Source organism: Microcebus murinus, chromosome 1, assembly GCF_040939455.1.
Source record: "Microcebus murinus isolate Inina chromosome 1, M.murinus_Inina_mat1.0, whole genome shotgun sequence".
In the NCBI taxonomy this organism is placed as follows: Eukaryota; Metazoa; Chordata; class Mammalia; order Primates; family Cheirogaleidae; genus Microcebus; species Microcebus murinus.
Genome location: NC_134104.1, coordinates 144379304 through 144402686, shown reverse-complemented (window position 1 = coordinate 144402686; position 23383 = coordinate 144379304). Strand labels below are relative to the sequence as shown.

The 23383-nt window shown below is 46.4% G+C and overlaps 1 protein-coding gene across 1 annotated transcript in view; it reads right to left on the bottom strand.

Moving 5' to 3' along the window:
• The window catches only part of ITGA9 (integrin subunit alpha 9), a 343148-nt gene that overhangs the window by 300808 nt on the left and 18957 nt on the right, over positions 1–23383 (bottom strand). Inside the window, exons 4-5 of the mRNA XM_020285519.2 lie at positions 14259–14382; positions 782–849 (exon numbers count right to left, since the gene is read on the bottom strand). Of these exons, the coding sequence (XP_020141108.2) occupies positions 782–849; positions 14259–14382 (192 nt within the window). The remainder of the gene's footprint in view (positions 1–781; positions 850–14258; positions 14383–23383) is intronic.

The following is a 23383-nucleotide window of genomic DNA, read 5'->3' as shown; positions in this document are numbered from 1 at the left end:
TGGTAATTACAAGCTGTCACTTTTGGATATGTTTTGGAGTTTAAAACAACAGGACTGCAGATGAATTAGAAGTGAAGTAAAAAGTACTTTTTTTTTTGGCCTGAGCAACCCAGATGGATGACGGTGCCACTCACAGAGCCTCTAGAGGAACTCTGTGCATGGCAGGTAGTCATGTACATGTCCAAGAAATGAGGTTGATAGGAAGGGCAAACTTGAAGGAGGTGAGAGTCACACAAGACACAGCAGTACCTAAAACGTACTTCCAGCCAAAGGTCCTGCTATTTCGGTACAGGCACGTAAGCCTCAAGTGTATGATCCCCCAGAATTTGGGAAAGGGACCGGTCAGAGCCATGCATAAAACCAAGTCTCTCCACTAAAGAGAGAGGGTTGCCATGAAGTGAGGGTCGCTCACACGTTTATCTTCACAACCACCAACAATGAGGCACAACCGGACCAAACGCTGCCTCACGCACACCCCTGGAACTGACTCCTTCCACATGTCTGAGTCATGCTGACTCCTAGAGAAATCATCAAATGGGTGTGTCCCCCAAATGAGCCAGCCCACCTCCCTCTGCCCAGGGGTCCCCGGCCAGCTGGTGCCCCCCTCCCCACCAGATTTAAATAGCCTTCCATGATGTGATTATGTGACCATAATCTATGAACTCACAGCTCAGGTGTCTGGGGCACGAGAAGTCTCACCTCAAAGGAGTGCCAACATCATGGTAAGCAAGAAAATGAACACCAAAAAGAGAAAAGAAATGGCCAGGCCTCCGACACCCACCTCGGTGAAGAAGCCTGCTATCCCAGCCTGGCAGGAGCCGTGTTCCTCTCCGTACTTCTTCTTATACTCTAGAGGGGAAGGAAGGAAAGAGAAGCAAACCACAGCCGTGTCAGTGCGTGCCAGTCGTGTGTGGAGCCAGCAGAGCGAGCCGGCCACTTCCCCCCAGTGCCACTGCGGGCTGGGCCCAGGGACGCCGTCCAGATGGGGGCGAGGAAGGAAAGTCTCAGGATCCGCCCAACCTCAAAAATCCAGGCTCCAGTGCCACCAGGTAGCGAGGCTGCCAAGTTGCCCCGGCAGGCCCCCTTCACTCACGTGGGGAAAGCAGGGCAGCAGCCGCAGTCGTTGCGTGGGAGGCTGGCGACAATTACTGCATTTACTGCGGAAAGGACGGAGATCCCTGGTAGGCACGGGGAGCTGAGAACATGACCCAGAAATGGAATGATGTGGCCCTCCCAGCGTGGCGTTCCCTGGAAGAGGACCAGCTCTCCCCAAAAGACACTCAGTACAGCTGGAGGCATATGCTTCTGCCATCCAACGGGAAACAAGCCGTCCACCCGAGGGCTGCAGGAAGAGGGGCTCTCTGGACCTGCCACAGCACCCGGTTACACTGTCGCTGATGGTACGCGGTTACGCTCTGCTCTCACACCTCCCTCTTCCTTGTGTGGAAGGAAAAGGGGATGTTCTCTCCAGGTCAAAAGAAAACTAATGGATGAGCTCTTCTTCTTCCTCAGCTTCCAACACTCCCACCCAACAAATGGGGGCATTCTGTTGCTGCAGTCTTAAGTTGTCAAGGAAGAGAGGGAGGAAACTCTTGATGAGTGTTTAGCATGTCCCAGGCACTGGATCAGCTGCCTCCACTCACACCATTTCACTGATCCCTCATCCCCAGGGACCCGTATCCCCATTTGTTAACAAGTAAGAATACTGAGGCTCAGAGAGGTTAAGTGAATTATCCAAGGTCACACAGCTAGTAGATAGCAAAGCTAGGGTTCTGCTTTAGAAAGTAGAAACACTTTCTTTCACCTCTGTGGGCTATCAAAGGTTTTACAAAGTGAGTGATTACACAAAACCCAGGGAAGTGACGGGCTGCTTGAAATCATTTAATGGGTAAAGACAAGGTAGGTGGAGTGACAATCAGAGTGACTCAAATTAATCAAATGTGAAATTGACATTGCCAGCCATGGTCTTACAGGCTGTCCCCCAGGCACCCTCAGGCCAGGGCTACCCTAATGAATAACCCAGTGACCCCTGCCCCACCCCCTGGGCTCTTGGCAAGTCTCTGGTACCATTAAAAGCAATATAATTATTTTTGAAACAGAAAATAAATAATACAAAGGAACAATGAAACTGTGATTGCAACACAGTCCCACATCCTGCAGCTCAGAGTGCCTACTCCAGGAGAAGGGGGGAAAGGGCCCTGGGGAAATATACGGAGTAATTCAGTTTCTAACAACACTCACCGCAGAGCCTAGTAACATTTTCCAGTAAGTGGCCATTAACTGACTGCTGAGTTACAACAGAATGTCAATTGAGTTACTCCTCTTCCATGCAGGCTGAAATCAGTTCCTCCTGCCTTGTCCTGTTACTATAAGGAGAGCCCCCTGGCCTGCTAGAAAGCAATTCAGCTACAAATGGAACTTGCTTATACCCGGCAAAATCTTGACCAGGGCTGGGAGTGAGGCTTGTGCACAATAATAAATCCTGCAATGGTAAGAAGGATCAAAATGTCCCAACCTAAACCGTTACATATTAAATTTGAAAAGCCTGGCAAAAGCATAACCACCACACTGACTCTAGGGGCTAAACCCCCAATTGTAACGCTTGAAAAATGAAACATACAAAGGACGTTCAGACCCCCAAGAGCTGAATGAAACTCCAGTGCAGGACACACCAATTAAACTTCGGAAATTTATGACATGCATAGGAATTGTGCAGGAATCTTTCATCTTTTAAAGCAGTCTCAAAGTCTTTGGGTGACAAGAACACACAGAAAAAAAAATGATAGATGTGTGAATTTCAGTGCCTTTCTCAACCTCCTCCCCAAACCTTGCTGGCATGCTCCATGCTGGGAGCAGAACCCAGGGTTTCTAAGGTGGCCACAGCCTTTTTGGGAGTTGGGAGTAATCAGCTCTTGGTGAAGGACAGCAAGGGAAGTCCCCTGCCTCAGCCAGCCTCCACCTCCCTAAGCTGAGACTGTCCCATCAGAGGTCAGAGGGCCCGGGACCCACATGGATGCAGGTGCCTCCATTGGCTTTGATGTTTCTGAAACCCAAGGGTCTAACCTGCTTCTCTAACTTACTCTAGGGCAAATAATCAAACAGCGTGGGGCACCTGACTGGGACCCAAAAGCCACAACTCCTGGTTAGAAAGCAGCCCATTCCAGCCTCCCGGAAACTTCTGTGACTCTGTCTTTAACACCCTCAATGTGGAATGGGATCCAGCCCTAATCCTCCCGCCTCCTGCCCCACCCAACCACACACTTTTGGGGGGGGGGGCAGCTGTGGGGCTGCAACTGTACCCCAGGAGGGCTCAACTGGTGTGACTGGATTGGACGGTCTCACATTCCGAGCCTTCCACAGCCTTCCAGACCACCCCCATCAGCTTCTCTGTCCAGGTGGCCTTGCAGGAAAAGGTACATGATACTCTCTTCTCATCACCAAGTAGGTCTGCTCCTCACAACGCTGATTCAACACAAAGATGAGTTTGCTCATCTCAGTGTCCCCAACACCAGCCCAGTGCCATGTATGTGCTTAGTGACAGTGTGTCATGGGACTGTGTACAGACACGCAGCTCCACGCACAGACCTGAGGACCAGGCACGCTCCTCCTGCTGCTGAATCCTTCAACTCCCCAGCCTGCTCCCATGTGGACTTTTACCCCCACCGACCTTCCAGCCCTCCCCTTTTCTCTTCCGACCCATCAGACTCCCTGAACTCTGTCCCAGCCCTGCCTGAGGAGGAGTCATGCTCTGGGTACCCAGAATCCTGGGTTCTATACCCAGTGCCACCACCACCCCAGAGGCCAAAGCATGGCTGTGGGTATGGTAGGAGTGGGGCAAGGACCCACAGGATGGATTTTTCTGGACGTACCAAACCTAAATTTGGCTGATTCTACCTTGGGCAATTCCATCTCCTCTTGGCCCTCAGGAGGAGCTGGACAGAACTCAGAATTCAGAGGCAGTTCTGCAATCCCTGCTCACACCCTGGCATGACCTTCACTGCCGATCCTCGAAGACCTGAGAGGAATCACTCGGGCACAGGTAGGATGGCCCACCCTGGAGACCCCGGCCCAGAGGCTGCAGCAGCATGAAGTCGCTGTGCCTATGTTCAGTTCCTACCCTCCTTAGGCAAAGTGCTCTTCTTCTAACACTAAACCCTCCTGCAGAACTGATGGGGACAGTCTCCCCAGAACCCCACTTCAGTGCCATTGCCAATCAGCCACACCTGGAGATGTGGCGTCATGGTAACAGTCACGGCAGCCAAGACCCAGATTGTGTGCCCAGCCAGCCTGCTCCTATTCAGCAAAAAACCAACACATCGTGCTGGCCTAATGGATATTCACTAATCCTGTCTGAGTGAGAAAGGATCTAAGACAGCACCGTGCAAAGTGAATCGGGTGACACAGTAGGTGAACTGCCACCTCAGGGTACTGCTGTGATGTGGGGCCCAGCCTGAGCTCCAAGGCCTTCCCAAGAGACGCTGGCCAGACAGAGCAGACCCTGAGCCATAGGCATGCATCCACTGTTTCCACTCCATTGAGGGCCATTTCTGTGAGCTAGGGACACCACTATTGCTTTAACCTGATTCCTTCTTCAAAATCATAATAATAATATAAAGAAGGCAGGTTGAGTTTTCTCCTTAATCTACCTTCCAAATGTGTGTACACAGGCCTTTCTTTCCCAAAATGTACATATATAGGGTTATGCTAACATACACATATCTAAAAACCTTGATTAAAAAAAACAAATGTGATCTCATTTGCTCAGACCTGAGACGCCAGCACAGCCTGCACCACAGAGCTCTGGAAGGGAGGAGGGTGGAGACAGAAACCAGGGGCTGCCCCCCCCAACACAGCACCCCCAAGACGTCTGGTTGCACCTTCTCCCTCCATTGACAAATCCAGGAAGTGCAGGGTGGAGGGACCCTGGAGGAGGTGGGGTGACCTCTAGTCCCCTGCGTTCCCATGAAGAACTTTTCCTGCACAAACACAAAGGCTGTGGGGCCAGCAGCTGGCTGCCCCTGAGCACGTCTATGCAGTCTCCAAACACCCGCAAGGATGTGGCTCAGCAGAGAGGACCACAATATGCTAGTTCCTTCTCTGCTAGGATACAAAACATTATTAATCCATCTCAAAGAAGCAGAAGAGAGGCAGGCTTTGTCTAACATCAGCTCACAGACACTGTAACAAACCTAACTCCTCAGTTCGTGGAAGCTGAACCTGGGATCCAAAAGATGGGACTGAACAAGGCGACCCAGAAATCACTTGGAGGAGCTGGGACCAGGTTGGACCACTCCCTCTGCCATGGCTGGGTTTGAGTTACTTGGCCTGCTTTATGTACTTTAATTTACTAAGTTGTGTGGCTCCTCCATTCTAAAAATGGTAGTATTTTCCTTGGGTTAGCTGCTGGTTTTATTAAACCCTGTCTAAACAGAAGGCGATTCAGAGAGGGGAAAAAATACTGGTTTCCAAATGTTCACAACCCACAACTCAATGCATGGAGCCCACGCTAATGAACTTTAATTCATTCAAGAAGACCACTGATTGGGTGGGGTCACTTCCTGCACTCTTCCCAAAACACTGGGATAAAACAATCCCATGGAAAAATCAAAATTTATATACAGCGTAACATATTCTTCCTAACAATCTCTCTTCCTATTACCCATTTGAAAAAGTTTCATCTTTCAAAGCTAGTCTTTTTAACACATCAATTTTAAAATTATTTTTTCATAGTTCCTTAGCTTAGCTATGAAATAACAGGTAAAATTTAAAAAGCTTCCCACTCTTTAATTATTTATGAATTTCACAAAGGAGTGGCAAATCTAAACAACTGATAATTACACAATTTAGGGAACAATGCATTTGGGCAGATAGATAAAAAAGGGAATTTAAACACACAAAAATGAAAAGAGAACAAAATTGCCCTCAGTTATGACAGACCACTGCCTAAATGGAAAAAGGAAATGAACTAAATAGCTAGGTTAGGGAGGAGAGGAGGACATTTTATTAAAATAATTGATGATTAAGTTATGGTGAGCATTAAAAGCAAATTGAATGAAGCCAGAAAATCAGAATTAAGTAAGAGAAAGAGGTTTTAAAAGGAGAAAAGATCTTTAGAGAATGCCTAAGAATTCTAATCCTATCCATTCATTTTATAGATGCTCAGAGAGCAAGTGGTTTATTTAAAGCCGCACAGCTCATTAGCCTCAGCGTCAGGACTAAAGAGCAGGGCTCCTGACTTCTAATCCCTCTGCCATTCCATCATGCTCCATAAAGCACAGTTCCAATGATAACATTCTTACCCTTGAAAAAAAATTTTTCCATTAACACATAAATGGATAAACAAAATTTGGTGTATATATACACACTGGAATATTCTTCAGCTTTAAAAAGGAAGGACATTCTGACACAGATACAATTTGGATACACCTTGAGGACGTTATGCTAAGTGAAATAAACCAGTCACAAAAGGACACACACTGTATGATCCCACTTATATGAAGCACTTAAAGTAGTCAAATTCATAGAGACAGAAAGTAGAATGGTGGTGGCCAAGGGCTGGGGGAAGGCAGGGAATGGGGAATTACTGCTTAATGGGCGCAGAGTTTCAGTTTGGGAAGATAAAATTCTGGAGATGGATGGTGGTGATGGTTGCACAAAAATGTGAATTTACTTAATGCCACAAAGTCTACATTTAAAGGTTGTTAAAATGGTAAACTTATATTATGTATTTTTTTACTATAAAAAAAAAATCACCAAAAACAATGTTGCATAATCTTTAAATAGTTCCTTCCACCCAGAATCTAGCAACCCATTTTGCCGGCTCCCTACTTCAAAAGCAAGCAACCCTACAGGCACATGATTTTGCACGTACCTTCAACTTAGCACACATTGTGTCACATCTCATCCCTCTAGAAAAAGTGACCTTGAACATGGCAACAGTCACATTTCAGTTAGAACTCCAGCTCAGAACTAAGCAGAATTAAATTTTGTGACTGAAGCTAAAAGACTCGTGAAATAACTAACTGGTGCTAACACACAGACAGCCAAACTGCTGTTCAGATATGAAAACCAAATGTTCTGTGTAAGACTTGGGACATAGAACAGATCCACCTCCTGGCTATATTTTATCCAGCTAACAGACCACATCTGCCTCTGTACCTGCTGGGACTTGTCTATAGGTTGTGTCTACAATTGCAAGACTGCAACAGAACTTCAAAAGTCTATAGTGCAGTGTCCTAAAAATTCGTAAAAATAAAATTATGACATTGAAAAATGTAGGTGGGCCACAGCACCCTAGCAATCACAAAGAAAAGCAACATCCCAACAGAACAAGTAGCCACAAAGAAACCTACTACAAACTTCAAAGCCAGCTACACCTCTTCCGCTTAACAAGCCTATGACCTTCATCAGCCCCCCTGGGCCACAGTTTTCCCATCTGTATAACAGAGATCAGAATACTTACCCCAGAATGATGTGATTACTCAGTAAGACTACAAATAAATGTTAAGCGCTTAGCACAACACCCCGGAACCCAGTAGGTGCTCAATAAATGAATGTTAGGTGAATCTGTTAGTTTTTCTGAGAGGAGCAAAACCCAAGTCACTCATCACATAGATGTGCAATTTTAGGAGACTCATAAAATCTGGACAACTGTAAAGAAAATATTAGAAGATGCACTTTAAGTAGTAATTCCATGCAATACATGAAAACATGTTTAAAGTATAGAATATATTTTTGCCTAAGATAAAAATTCTTGGCCCTAAGAAGAAAGCTCGATGGGGGTCAGGCCCCAGAGAGCCATGGCCAGAGACCTCTGACTGCTCCTTTCAGCCCTGGCCCTCCCTTCTCCCTTTTTCTCCCTCTCCATTTTAGCTGGCTATAATGCACAATGCATCCTCTTTTTTCAAATGTGCTGTATTTACTTAAATGAGATAATGTTTATGAAAGCTCCGTGGAAACCATAAAATTTTATGTAAATGCAGAGGTCTTTATTTAATAAAAATTTATGAGGCTTGTTCTTGAATTTTTAAGTGGATCAACATAGCCTTTTATGGTTCTCTCCAAAACAAAACAAAAACACAACAAAACCCAAATTGCTATTCATTTGTAAATGGCTCTTGATTGATTTTAATCCCCTGTGGAGCCGCAGTCTTCCACCTGAGGGGGCAGAAAAATCTTCACATCTGAATGGGTGATCTATTTCCTTGCCTAGAAATAATCACTGTTCTGAGAAATGCAAAAACACATTGGGAATAAAAGGCCAGTCATTCCCCAATAAAGAGAGCGGTACAGAAATCTTTGGATTCAATGGGGCAATTTTAAAGCACAGTAAAATTTGATAAATTCAGACCCCAAGAATTCCAAATTTAAGAACATTTAAACATGGCATGAGTTAAACTTTAGATCACCTACAAAAAGGAGGAAGGAGAGCTTACCAAGCAAAAATATTGTACAAATACAATCTTCAATGGTATTTAAGAAATTATAATCTTGTCAAGGGCTCTTGAAATCATTTTAGTAATAACCAGCTTTCTACCCTCCACTATCTATTCACTAAAGCAGGATCTGTTAGACACCTTCTGAGAACATTTAAGAATGTTATTATATTACTTGAAAGTTAATTAGAAACTTCACATTTTCTAATTGAAGGGTATGAGCATTCACTCTGAGCTGGGTACTTTGTATGTTAAGCACTTTATAGACCTCAAATAGCTCTTAAGTAGGTATTAATCTCCCCATTTTACAGGTGAGGGAGCCAGGCCACAAAGTAGGAGCACATAGATACGAGCATAGGAGTAGTAAAGCCAGACTCTGAAAATTTAGGTCTAATATACAAACAGCATCATAATTGCCTCTTCTATTTCTTTATCAGTGTTTTATCTTGAACACTTTTTGTTAATTTGTCATGCTGCTCCCAAATTATTCCATACTTACAAGGTCTTTGTCACAATGAAAAGATGACTTGTTTATAGCCTCACTCCTGCTAAGCTCCGGCTTCTTGCCTCAGTGGGCTCAAGGGCAAAGGATGAAAGAAATCTCTGTACTTGATTTTATCACATGCACTGACTCAACTTTTGGGAGTCCTAAAATATCACAGCTTGTCTAATAGTAACTAAGGTTTTATGGTTCTTGTGTTTTAATTTACAAATAGTTTTCCCCATATGTCGTCCCACCAAAGCGCTCGTTTTCTCACACATTCTGATAGAACCACCCAACATATGGCAGTCATGATGCTGTTCTTGTATCAGACAAACACAAACCAAATTGTTTGAAGGACATGCTCCATGAGTTTATTTTCTGTTCGAAATTCATTTTTGTTTCTCATTCCCTCTGCACTTCCTGGTTCCAGCAGGACATGCTGGTAGCCTTTTCCCCACCCAGCCGGAAACAGGAAGCACCTGAGAAGCCATGAGAAAAATGTCCTTGTGCCAAACCAAAGACCAACTTTTTTTAAAAAAAAAAAAATGCAAAAGCCTGAAACCTTTTGGAAAGGTGCCCACACATTTAGAGGGTTTCCTCCACCAACCCAATCTTCCAACATTCTGAAGAGAGAACAGCTGGCCCTCACGGAGACCCAGGAGGAGGCCACAGTTACAGAGCAATGGGTGGTCTTTCTGAGCACTTTCACCTGAGTTTTCCCACGAGCTCCTCACAATAACCCAAAGAGGTGGATGCTGTGGCATTACATCACAGTGTCCACTCCCACTGAGGGGCCAAGTGACAGTTCCCCCTTCCTCCACCCCACGCCTGCTGCTGGGACCAACAGTGGGTTTCCACCATCCCTTTCTTTTAAAGCCTCAACAGACTGCAGACTTTAAGTGGGGTTTCAGTTTCTCCAATTGTAAAAGGAAATCATCCTGCCTAATGCCACCTTGCACTTGGATGCATGCAGCTCAAGCCCCTGGGGAGAGGGACTCAGAAGTACACGCTCCAGCGGGGAATTTTCACCCCACACAGCCCTCCCACATTTAACACACCATGTTCCCTATCTGCTTCGGGTAAATGGGGAGCTTCTTCATAGCTGGGACTGTGTCATTTGGGTTTTGTCTCTCTGGTGCCTAACAAGTACTTAATAAGATTAAGTAGACTCTATTCCCAGGGCACAAGTCAGTCGCCCTATAGTGTACACTACTGTGTTACATGGTATATTACCACAAATATGCTTAGCATCCAGTATATTAGCACACATAGGCCAGACGCTGTTCTAAAACTTAGAAGCATTAACTCACTCAATCCTCTTCACAGTCCCCTTGAGGGAGGATAGGCACAGAGAAGTTAAATAGCTCATCAGAGGTGACACTGTAATAGGTGGAAGTGGCAGAGCCAAGATGTGAAATCCGGCAGGCTGGGTCCAGAGACAGTGCTCCAGGCACCATGCTATTTTGCATCTCTGTTGTGTGGCATAGACAGGAAAGAAAACCTAGCACTTCGGCAAGCCCTACCACCTCTCTGGACCTCAGTAAAGACAGGAGGCTGGTCTAGGTGACATAGGAAAGATCCTGTCAAGCTCTAGAATCCGTCCACCGTGCTTCACCATAACGTGATCCCCCACCCGGGACAGAGGGCTTGCATCCGAGTTCTTACACATTAAGAGAAAATAACGGTTGTCTTAAGAGCCAAAGTGCATTTAGTTTACTCTGCAAAGCAGCAAGGTAGAGATCCCCAAAGCCATTAGAGCACAGGCAAGAGCCCTCTCTACCTGTGGCCTGTATTCTCCCCCCACCCTCCCAGTCTTCTAGAGAAACCTGAGCATCGGCCACTCCTCTCCTCTCACAGGGCCAAGAACTACAGAAACTTTCAGCTTTGTTCTCCACTTTTCTAAAAGGCTGCTTTTTATACCCCAATACTCCTCATACCAGCCCTACCCTACCCCTTACTCCACCCTGGGCCAACAAATGAGTTGGGATATAGACGTGTGTATGCCCACAAGGAAAGAGGTTTGGCCAAGAGTATAATCATTTGGCTAATTTCTTCACTGGCTCCATTTGGCTATCATTAAGTCAAGGAACAATCAAAGCAAACAATGATCCCGGAGCCCTGAGCCCATCCCATAGCTACTGATGTGGGAGGAATCTAGGTTCCTGAGATGGCCTTGTATCAGCCAGCTATTGCTGCATAACAACCATGAAATCTCCATGGCAAACAATAACACTGAGCATTTATATATTGCTCATGCAACTACAGATTGGTGAGGTTTTTCTGATCTAACTGGGCTCTGGCTGCAGGTTCATTTCAGGTCTGTCTGCATGTCTCTTCTCTGGGACTGATGAGCTACTACGTGGGTCATGCTGCATGGTCAGGAGCTGCCAGAGGGGTGGTAGGAACACAGGATGCCCAGTGAGGCCCAGGCTGGAGCTCACACACTCCCATGTGAACGAGGAGCACATGGAGCAGACTTGAACAAAACCTGCCCCCCAGCCTGCTACCATTCCCTCAGCTCTCATGGCCTTGCATGTGCCGTGCCTGCCAAGCGTCACATCAGAGCCACCTGCAGAGAGGCAGGGGAAGACAGTCAGGGCCTGGTTTGAGAGCCCTGGCCTTCAAAATTCTCACATTCCCCTCACCTCTGATGATATCTTTAGAATAGTTCAATCACCCTTTCTTGTTTTGTGAGGGTTGTTGCCTTGGCTTTTATTTAACTCTCATTTAAATTAGAAACTCCAAAGCACAAACTAACAGTCCTGTTAACTACTGGGACACAGAATGGTTTGCTGAGTCAGACAGATGCCAGATTCAAAACCCAGGTCTACCAGTTATCGTTTGAGTGACTGGACAATTTGCTTCCACTCTGAGTCTCAGGTCCCTCCTCTGTCACAGGAGAATGGCAGCACAGAAGCCAGCCTTTGGGTGTCCCAGCCCTCCGCTCTCAACCCCTACCACTTCTGTGATGTGGCCATCACAGAATCCCTGGAGTTGTCCTGCAAGAGGGGTGAGAGCTAGGGTCTTTGTTTTTTGTTTTTTGTGGTGTTGTTGTTGTTTGTTTGTTTTGTAGAGACAGGGTCTCCGTGATCTCTATGCATGAAGGCTTTCCCAGCCAACACACATCACGGCAGGACAGGATGCAGATACATAAGGACTCTAGCCCAACCAGGCACGGTGGCTCATGCCCATAATCCCAGCATTTTGAGTGGCCAAGGCAAAAGGATTGCTTCAGTCCAGGAGTTTGAGACCAGCCTGGGCAACAAATGAGACCCTGTCTGTACCAAAAAAAAAAAAAAAAAAAAAAGCTGGATATAGTGATGTTCCCCTATGGTCCCAACTACTCAGGAGGCTGATGCAGGAAGATCGCTTGAGCCCAGGAATTCGAGGTTGCAATGAGTTATGATCATGCCACTGCACTCCAGCCTGGATAGCAGAGCAAGATCTTGTTTCTATTTAAAAAAAAAAAAATAGCCCCTTGACCTTGCAGGCAGGACAACTCCAGGTGTGCATTCAGTACCAGGTAGCACATCCTTCATGGGCTGCCTTCCCTCGCCTTTCTTACTTCCCCACTGCCCCACTGGTGTCATCTAGAATAACCCTCCAAATATACTACTTGTAATCAAACCCAAGTTGAAAAAGAAACTATTTTTCAAAAGTTTTGTGAAGATTAAATGAGTGTGAAAAGTGCCCAGACCAACACCAGCCTACTGGTGATCCCACAACTGCTTAATAAAAAATAACTTAGATGTGCATGCCATGGTGGATACACGTAGACATAGACATTCGACCCCATCTCCCTCTTCAAGAGCTGTCATTTTGCTTATGCAGGGGGATCATTAGGGACAGCAACGGGTCCCTATTTCACAACATATCATCTCCCGGGAAGACTGAAGTGCCGTCCTACTGCACGACTGGTTTGGGTTCAATGATCACCACCTCCACCACCCCTGCTGAGTCCTTCACTTTCCCCAGCCCTGTGAGCTACACAACCAGCAGTTCCAGGGGTTGCCCCTTTCTTCCTGGGGGAAAAGGAGGAATAAGCTGGGGCAGTCAGAAGACAGTCTTGACACATTATTTGTACATCTGAAACTGACCATCCCTCCACTCTTGATTGATATTATCATCTGGTTTTAAGATAAAGTTTGCTTTTCCTCTGACTGGGATAAGTCAGATATAAACAGGGCCAGAGTCCGATTTTCCCGCACAACCCAGCCAGAGATGGTCAAATGCTGATACAGAGGAGGAAAAAACAAAAAAATAATCAACCCTCACAGAGAGGGCTTGTACCTCCTGCGGGGAGCTTGCTGGCTCTTCTGTGAGGGCCACCTGAGTCCCCAGAAGGGCCCTGGAGGGTCCTCCATGAGGCAGAAAAATGCAGCGTCCAGACAGCCTTTCTCAGAGCCCTCTTGGGTAGCCACAAAGTTTGAAACCTGGGAAAACCCAGGAAGGCCCAAAGGCAAGGTAGACAAGAGCCAGTGAGATGTCTGTCCAAACAAATAAATAAGAGGGGGGAAATTAAGAAATAAACAGTCCAACACTTAGAGAAGGAACAATTTCAGCTCAAAGTTAGGCTAAGAAAACCTGAGAGCATGCGCTATCAAACCAAAGAAAATTACAGTATTTTCTCAATGCTTAGAGCTCAAATTCGACTGGGCTAAATAGTGATCACGTCAATCGTCCTCGATGCCCAGGCATGGGGTGGTTCTAAGCAGGAAGCCTGAGAAGATACACTTTCCTTCCAAGACCCTGCGTGCAGCTGGGGAGGAGCTCTTAAAGCCACATTAAGGATGCACCCAGTTCTCTGTTGTCTGCCAGGGTTTCAGGGCCACATGGGAAGGGCGGTCAGTTTTCGGATGTCATGAAATGACTGTCTTGGGGTGTTAAGTTTCTGTCTGGCTGCTGCTTTATGAATCCCAAGTCACCTCTTCCCCTGGAAGCTAATGATGGACTGGGAGCTGCGTGGGGCTGTAGAGATCACCCTTGAATGTTCAGACAAGGAAACTGAGGTCCAGAGAGAGACAGTAAGTTTCCCAAGCCCACACAGCATCTGGCAGTGCCGGGAAACCAAGGGATTTGCTTGGTCCCTTGGCTGAGCCTTGGTGAATTTCGGTCTCTGGGACTTCATAACGCGTGGTGAACACCATGGACTCCGAGGCAGAGGTGTGCAAGGCTGGCGGGGCCTCAAGTGCACCCAGAGGCCACGTGGGGACAGACGGTGCTGCCCTCCTGTTAGCATTTGGAAAGCTGGGGGAAACATTCAGGTGGTGGCATGGGGAAGGGAGGGCGTTTAGGGCAAGAGGCGGGTAGGGGCTGAGGGAGAGTCGGTCCAGGCTCACCTTCATAGCAAGGGATCAGCGTCCTGCCTTTGGCCTGGAGGTTGGGCGGGATGATATAGCAGAAGCCATGGGGCAGGATGTGGTCTGTTTCATAGTAGATGTTCTTCCAGCGGTGGGCACAGGCCTACAGGGACAGAGAAGGGTTGAGAGCAGGAAAGTCAGCCCCAAAAGGTCACAAAGCAGACCCCTGGCAGTGCCCGGTGATTCTCTCTGTGGGGAGAGAGGAACAGAGGGGCCAGGGAGCTACCCCTTCACAGCAGGCATCCTCTGAAAACCTCATGAACAAGAATGAGCCCCTGGGAGGCAGACAGACAATAAACAAACATATCAACAAATAAAAACTAGTACTAGTACTGAGTACTAGTACTGAGTACTTGGAAGCATTGGTTATAGGATAGAGAATCTGGGAGCAAGAAGAATGGTTTCCACGAGAGGTCAGGGAAGGCCTAAAGCAGGCATCCTCAAACTACGGGCCACATGCCATCCGCCTAGGACATTTATCTGGCCCGCCGGGTGTTTTTGCCGCTGCTGCCTGTCCTGCTTAGCAGCCGACTTGTCCCGGGCCCACAGTGCACACTCTCCAATGGTCTGAGGGACAGTGAACTGATCCGCTGTTTAAAAAGTTTGAGGACCCCTGGCCTAGAGCATAAGCAAGCACTACCCACACTGAGCACACAGGAAGAGGGTTCCAGAGGGATGGAACAGCAGGTGCAAAAGATACAAAGTAAGAAAGCCTCAGAGGTTCAAGGAAAGAGAGACCAGTGGGGCTGGTCTGGAGTGACCATGGTGTTAGGGAGACAAGGTCAGCGAGGGGCCCTGGGGCCAGGCCCCAGAGGGCCACAGGAGCACCTGTGACTTCGGCAGACATGCAGGGGGAACTGGTGTCCAGGCTTGCACAGGTGAGTGCTGTGATCCCATTTACAGTTTGGAAAGGGAATTTAGCCGCCCTGTGGAGACTGCAGGTGGGCAGGTGTGGAAATGAATATCCAGGTGAGAGATGGCGCCGGCCTGGACCAGGATGGGGCACTGAAGATGGGCCAAAGGTGTGGCTTCAGGATGCACCCAGAGGTAGAGCTAGTGGGCACGAGGGAACAGCCAGGTGGCGGAGAGCAGGAAAAGGGAGGAACTGCCTATATTCAAAGGTGTTTTTACCTACAGAAATGCACCCACAACATGCATCTGGTTAACTAGAAGCAAATGTATGTGGATGGTTCTTTTGTTGATGTAAATTTACATATCGCAAAATGCATAAATCTCAAATGTATCATTTAACAGGCTTTAACAAAGGTGCATGCTCATGTCATCAAACCCCTAGCAAGACACAGAACATTTCCATCTCAGCAGGCAGTTCCCTTATGCCAGGGAGTGACTGGTTTTGACTGGTCAGGGACCGAGGAGAGACCTGAGGGAGTGGCTGAGGGAGACCTAAGGGAAGGCTCAGGACAGAGGGTCTTAGGGTGGGTGAGCAGCTGGCACGGGTGAGGAGACGAGGCCATCCGGGACAGACAGACGCCCTGGCTGGCTTTTGAGAGCAGCCCCTCAGTGCTAGGGTCAAACCTACGCGAGGCACCGTGAGGCAGGGCAGTTCTTGCCAACAGACCTAGAACCCAGTGCCAGCAGCTGGAACGCAGACCTGGCTCGTCCTTCTGCCCCACCGGAAATGCCCCAGCCCCTGGCTCAGCCGTGACAGCAGCCCCAGTTTGCATGCAGGTCTCCACACAGCACTGATGAGCAGCTGACCTGCCCACCTGGAGGCACGCACCCTGCCCGGCCACTTCTCCCGGGCACTCGCCACTCACGTCTGTCATTGGTTCACTTCACTCTGGCCAATGGATGCATTTTCATAAAATGCCACATTTTTTTTTTTTTTTTTGAGACTGAGTCTCACTCTGTTGCCCAGGCTAGAGTGCCGTGGCGTCAGCCTAGCTCACAGCAACCTCAGACTCCTGGACTCAAGTGATCCTCCTGCCTCAGCCTCCCAAGTAGCTGGGACTACAGGCATGCGCCACCATGCCCGGCTAATTTTTTCTATTTTTAGTTGTTTCGCTAATTTCTATTTATAGTAGAGATGGGGTCTTGCTTAGGCTGGTCTCAAACTCCTGAGCTCAAGCAATCCTCCCGCCTCGGCCTCCCAAAGTGCTAGGATTACAGGTATGAGCCACCGCACCCGGCCAAAATGCCACATTTTAAATAGAGTTTTCTTAACATCTTGGTTTGTTTCCTTCAAGTGCACTGTTTCTCTAAGTTATGACATTCAGAGTTCTCATGGTGACCCTTTGACCTCTTCTGCAAGGTGGGCAGAGGTGACTTAGAATTCCGGTGTTTCTGTTCAGGAACACCGAGTCTCAGATAGTGCTCTGCCTAGGTGGCAAAGGTCAGTAAATGCTGCAATCAGGACTGGAGTCCATGGATTCTGAGTCTTCCTTGTCTTGCTATAAAGCATTTTTCTATCTTAAAACTTCTCATTCCTGCCTGAGAAGCCATCAAAACCCACCCACACCACCATACCCTCAAGGCAGGCCTGGTGGCTGTTTATTGTCCTTACAGCTCCACCCACCCCCACCCACCCCAGGACACCTGAAATAACCACACTGGGGTCCAGTGGAATGCCCAAGGTCACCACGTGGGTAAGGGGGCTCCCTGAGGTTACCCCGTGACAAAATCACTGCCTTCTAAGCCCTCTGCTCTTTGCCCTTCCAGCCAACTGCCACCAGGGCCCCTGACAAGGCCACTCTCTTCCAGATGGCAAAGAGGACACACTCAGAATGACTAGCTTGCCTACACTCCACCTCTCGCCCTGTGACATTAAACTACAGAAAAGAATCTACTGGTATTCCCTCTACTGCAGCTCATCTTCATTCCCACTTGGCACTGTTCTGTGCTAAAACAGTACGTTTCTGAATAGACTGCAACAATATGGGACAAGGAACTACAAAAACACATCACATAAGCAGATAATCACTCCATACTGCCAAGTAATTGATTTTTTTTTTTTAAGTTCTGACTCAATTCTGATGGTTTGCCAACTTGAATTGCAAGTTTATTTTCATCTAAATTGTGGATAAATTGGTTCTATTTTAGTTTACGGGCTCAGCAAAGCCCTTGGCTGGGAGAGCTGACCACGGTTTATCATGTTTCTAAGTCGAAGGGACTATGAAAAGAACGGGCCAGCCAGCTGCACGCTGACACTCACTTATGAGGCAGGACTTGCTGCATCTCACATCTAGTTTATTGTCTCCTCATTTTTTTTAAGTGCCAAAACTACTTCAGGAGTGATCTTGGAGAATTCCTAGAAGATTCAAATATTGCCTTTCACAGTAAACTAAAATTAAAACATTCTAGGAAGTCAAAGTGTCAAAGGCAGGATCCGCATAGGAAAATAATGAAAAGTCTCTCTGAATATAAATTATAGGAAGAAAAGACGATGTTTAGCCCTGATTATCATTATATATACACGCAGTTCAATCTGACCCCTACATACAACAATAAAATTCTTAAGAACTGTCTCCAAAGCATTAGCAACTCCATCAATCTCTCCAAATGGGTTCTGTTATGAGGGAGGGAGGGAGGGAGGAGGAGAGCTGGGAAGAATAAGAAAAGAAGAACATTCTCTGGAAACAGCAAGACCTACTCAAACTCACATTTCAAATAATCTTAAGAAAAGGGGAGGAGGGCCTAGCACCACTCCAAATCTTAGGATCTCATATATTTCCAGTTATAAGGATTATTTTCCCTCTGGAAAGAAGGAAAAAAAGAGAAAGAAAATGAACATTTTATTTCAAAGGCCTTTTTTGTTGTATGGAAACAGCTCGTCCTTCGGTGCATGGGGGTGCTGTGCTGGGCCTCTTGGGGCTGCTCAGCCACAAAGCCATGCCAGCCTCACCCCATCTCTCCTCCACGTGCACCTGCCATCTAGAGATGGCCAAAGCCTCCATCACACTTCCAAGTCCAGAGCTCATAGCCACAGCCAGGTCAGGGCTCCTGAGAATGACCGGTGGCGGGAACAGGATCAGAGCGATGCTGTGATGCCACAGGCCTCCCCCAAAGAAGCTCCCCAGCTAAGGGAGGAGGGAGCTGTCAGGGTGGCACTGGGAAGGGGCTTCTGGGGTGCTGAGAATGTCGTTCTGAGGATGCTCACCTAGTGAAAATTCATCGAGGTGTACACTGATAATTCGTGCGCTTTTTAACATGTGTGTTAGATAGCTCAATAAAAAGTTCACTGAAGAAAAAAAAAAGTCAGGAAACAGAGCAACAGAAGTAAATGCAAAAATGTACCCTGTGGCTTTGAAAAAAAAATGGACAGATGGGAAGCAGTGAACAGATAGGGACAGCCCTGGTGTTTAGAAAGGAAATGGCAGACAGATAGAACCAGAGAACACTGCTTCCACCCAGAAAGAATCTAGCAACTTAAATTATTTGTTGTCTGAGCCTTGGCAACTCTGATGAAAAGGAGAGACAACAGAATTGAAAGTTTTGAGTTGCCCTCCAAGGCCTGAGAGTGCCTACGCTGGGTTTGTGCAGTGGTTGTTTTGAGAAGTGGTTTTCCCCTCTATTCCTTAAAACATCATCTGCACGCTGTGAGTTCAGGGAAGGGGCTTGTCTCTAATCCTGATGCTGTGCTTACACCTGGTATCGTTTGTTCCTGGGGAAAAGCTGAAAGGTACCACAATGCCCTTGGAGCAAGATGGGTGGGTACTAAGCCAAGGTCAGCCCGCCTGGCAACCTGGGTCTTGCCAGAGCCAGTTGCTGGGTCTGCAGCCCAGATGATGCCATTTGTCATTGAGACACTTCACTCTCTGTCACAGCTTTCAAATTCTCCATCTGTTCTTTACTTTGAAATCAGCACCAGATGCCACTTTCAAAAACGCCACTCTACCTCTCCCTCTTCAAACTCAACCTTGGAATCCAATATTACGCTCCTTTGGGATACAGGTCTCTTGCCTACACCCCAAGGCACCTTGCAAGTTCTCAAAATGTGTCTGAACAACACACATCTTTCCTATCATTAATTTAAAAATAAACATTGGCCTTCCAGAAAGATGTGACAGGTAGGACTGAGACACTAAAGAAAAAGCAAATGGATATGAAGCCTCCAAACTGTAAATATGGACCAGGTGGCCACTCGTACCTTGCTTCATCTATCATTTCCAAGGGCATTTTACAGCATTGTGCCTGGTGCTTCCACTAACCACTTAGAATCAGCCACCAAGAAAAGATGGCAACCAATTTGGTTTCTAAGTGTTTTAAATTGACACTCAGTCCCTATATTATTCAAAATCACTTTTAGACACTACTCCTTAGAGAGATGTCCTCTGAGCACTGAGAGTGAAAGTGGGCAGATCTGGTCTCTGTCCCCAAGTGGCTTCCATAAAAGAGGACACATGCATACAAAATAAATTATACACACAGTACAAGGTAACAATATGATGTTGAATTCCTAACGACACAAAAGACTTACTAAGCTTGTTACATACAGCTCATAACAGCCTTTGTGGAGGAGGCAGAGCCGAAACTGTGGGAAAAAAGAAGAATGACGCAGGCAGAAGGGGACAGGGAAGAGGGGGCTTAGGACAAGCCTTTCCCAGCAAGACCGCATGTGTGCAAAAAGCCATAAAGGACAATCAACAACAAAAAAACCCCCAAACAATCCAATTTAGAAATGGCCAAAGGGTTTAAACATGTCTCCAAAGAATATATACAAATGGCAAACAAGCAGATGAAAAGATGCTCAAATCACTAGTCATCAGGGAAATGCAAATCAAAACCACAATGAGATTAACACCTTGCGCCATTAGGATGGCCACTATAAAAAAAACAAAAAAGGAAAACAACAAATACTTGCAAAATACGGAGCAACTGAAGCCCTTGTGCACTGCTGGTAGGAATGTAAACTGGTACAGCCACTCGGGAAGATAGTATGGAGGTTTCTCAAAAAATTAAAACTAGAATTACCTTATGATACAGTAATCTCACTTCTGAGTATACATCCAATACTATTAAAACAGGACCTACACATGTTTGTAGCAGCATTATTTACAACAGCCAAGAGACAAAAGCAACCTAAATGTCCATCAATAAAGAAAATGCAGTATATATACAATGAAATACCATTCAGCCTTTTAAAAAGGAAGTCCTGTCATATGTCACAACATGGATGAACCTTGAGGACATGATGCCAAGTGAAATAAGCCAATCACAAAAGGACAAATACTACATGACTCCACTTACATGAAATCTAAAGTCAAACTCTTAGAAACAGCAATAGAATGGTAGGGCCCAAGGACCAGGAAGAGAGGGAAATAGGGAGTTGTTGTTCAATGGATAGAGAGTTTCAGTTTTGCAAGATAAAGTTCTAGGGATTTGTAGCACAACAATGTGCATATTGTTACTACCGTACTGTACACTTAAAAATGGCTAAGATGGTAAATTTTATATGCTTTTGGCCACAATTGGAAAAATAAACAAAAAAAACGATACAAGAAAGGCAGATGCTGCCTAGATGAACCTCTTTCTCCAGCGCCCATACAGAGTAGTTTACTGAATGGATGATGTGATAATTGTATAAAACAAAAATAACCCTGCGTGCAATTGGTTGTACGGGATTATCCGCAGCGCCGTTATCCACAAATGCTGCAGCTCTGCCTTCTTGGCTTCCTTTGCTAAACCTTCCCTGCGGCCTTCCTGCTAGTCACGTTCCCAGAGATGGCCTCTTCTTGACACTGCTTCGCGGTAATGGGGAACCCTTTGTCTTGCCCCTCTGTAAACAAGTTCTCCTCCACACATGGGGAGAAGAAATATTTTCACAGGAGCAAACTCTGGCCTTAGGCTCAACACCCTTCAGAGCATCTTGAGCTGGGCTGCCACCAGGCCACCACTTCCTCTCTGTTTGTTCTGGATCTCGACCTCAGGCCACCCTTTGATTTATAGATGGGTCAGCTCCTTCCCTTTGTTTCCCAGGAATGGCAGGCAAGAGTTCTGGCCTCTCTGGGGCCGAGTCATCCAGCCAGCGCCAGGCCACTGGGCCTGGAGGAACGCGGGGGCTTGGAGAGGGTCCAGGGCTGGCCACCACAGCAATGAAAGGACTGCAAATCAAGGCAAACTGTGGGCTTGGGGAGCCTCAACAGAACCTACCACGACACTGGTGACAGCATCCAGCTGCTTCCTCCCTTTCCCCAGGGCCCAGCCAGGGGGAGATGCTTAATTGAGCTGAGGACAGTAGAATTCAGATTAACAGCTCCTGCCACTGAGAAGTTTAACACAAAAGTGGGCTCCTCAGAGAGGGGACAGAAACACTTTGCCCAGACCCTTAAGGAAAACCTGTTTCCTCTGGGATCAACTATTCACAAAACCTCAGCTTTACAGCATGTGGCCCAAAGGAAGCCCTCGTAAGTGGCAGCTAGTATTACCGTGTTTCCCCCAAAATAAGACCCACCCATAAAATAAGCCCTAGCAGGATTTCTAAGCATTTGCGCAATAGAAGCCCTACCCCGAAAATAAGACCTAGTGATGGGCGTGGCTACGCAGTGTATCTGCACAACCCATGCATTTTATCCAGGAGCGGTAAAGAAGAAGAGCAGCCCTTCTCATCTGCCCCATGAGAGCTCCGTTGCTCGGCATGAGAGATTGGGGCCAATGGTTCTACAGGAAATAGAGTTGCAAGAAATTCAGGATGGAGTTCGGGGTTTGGAGAGTTAGGATGATGTTCCGGAAGAAGACGACTTAACTATATTTGAATAAATGTAGATTTTCGTACCGTAATTAGAAAAAAATTACACATCCCCTGAAAATAGGCCTTAGGGAGTCTTCTTGAGGAAAAATAAATATATGACCCTATGTTATTTTGGGGGAAACACGGCAACTTCCCTACTTGATCTGACGCTTTTATAAAATAAAATAAAAAAATCTTCATGCAGCTTCCAATAAAAGCCAATGGCAAGAAAATCCCTGCAAAGTCAGAATAGCGGTCATCTCAGCGGGGGCAGAAGCAGTGACTGGGAAAAGGTCCGGGGGAACCTTCTGGGGTGTCAGCAGTGGGGACGTGAGAATGAGAGAAAACTCACCACGCTGTGCACATACAGCCGTGCACGGTATGTAGCCCAGTGTTATACCTCCACAGAAAAGTTTAAAAGAAAAAGGAGAAAATGGGAAAACACAAAACCTCTGCAGTGTAGCAGTCAAAAATTCCTTTTTTCTTGTTGAGTCCAGTAAAACTTTCTGCAATGACGGCAATGTTCTCCCTCCTCTGTGCTTTCCGATAGCATAGCCGGCAGCCATGTGTGGTTATTGAGCCATTGAAATGTGGCTAATGCCACTTCAAAAACTGAATTTCTAATTTAATTTTGCTAAACTTAATTTAAATAACTACACATGGCTGGTGACTGACTGCCTTATTGGGCAGTGAGTGCAACTCTAAGATATCAAGAGCTTCAAAGACAAAGAGTCCTTTCCCTTTGCATCTCCCTGAAAGCATCCAGTGGACCAGAACACATCCTACGCATGTTAGAAGCCAAATAAATAACTGAAAATAACATGTGTTTCATAACATGTAATCTCATGAAGGAATAAATAGGAATCAACTGACATATACAACATGGATTAATCTAAAAATTATTATGTTGAGTGAAAGAAACCCCACACAAGAGCACACGCTATAGGAGTCCGTCAATACGAAGTTCTAGAAGCAGCAACAGCAATAGCTGGTAATACAGATCACAGCAGTGGTTGCCTCCGGGGTGGCAGGGGGGGGCATAAGAAGTTTTGGGGCTGATGGAAATATTCTATATCTTGGTAGGGGTAGTAGTTGCACAGTTGTGTACAATCGTCAAAACACAGGCTGTAATCTTAAGATTTGTGTATTTTATGGTAAATTGTACCTTGACTTACAAAGACACACATAAAAATATATTTATGTAATGAATGAGATTTACAAAGTCCTTTTCACATACATTTGATTTGTCCTTTTTCAATAGCCACATCTCAGCACCTTGGGACAAGCATTCTTAACATGGGACAGATAAAGAAAACACTTAATAAAAAGGTAAGCCACGTGTCTATGCAGCAGTCCAGAAGAGGCAGCGTCAAAAGCCATGCATGCCCTCATCACATGCCATCCGGTTTCCTAAGGG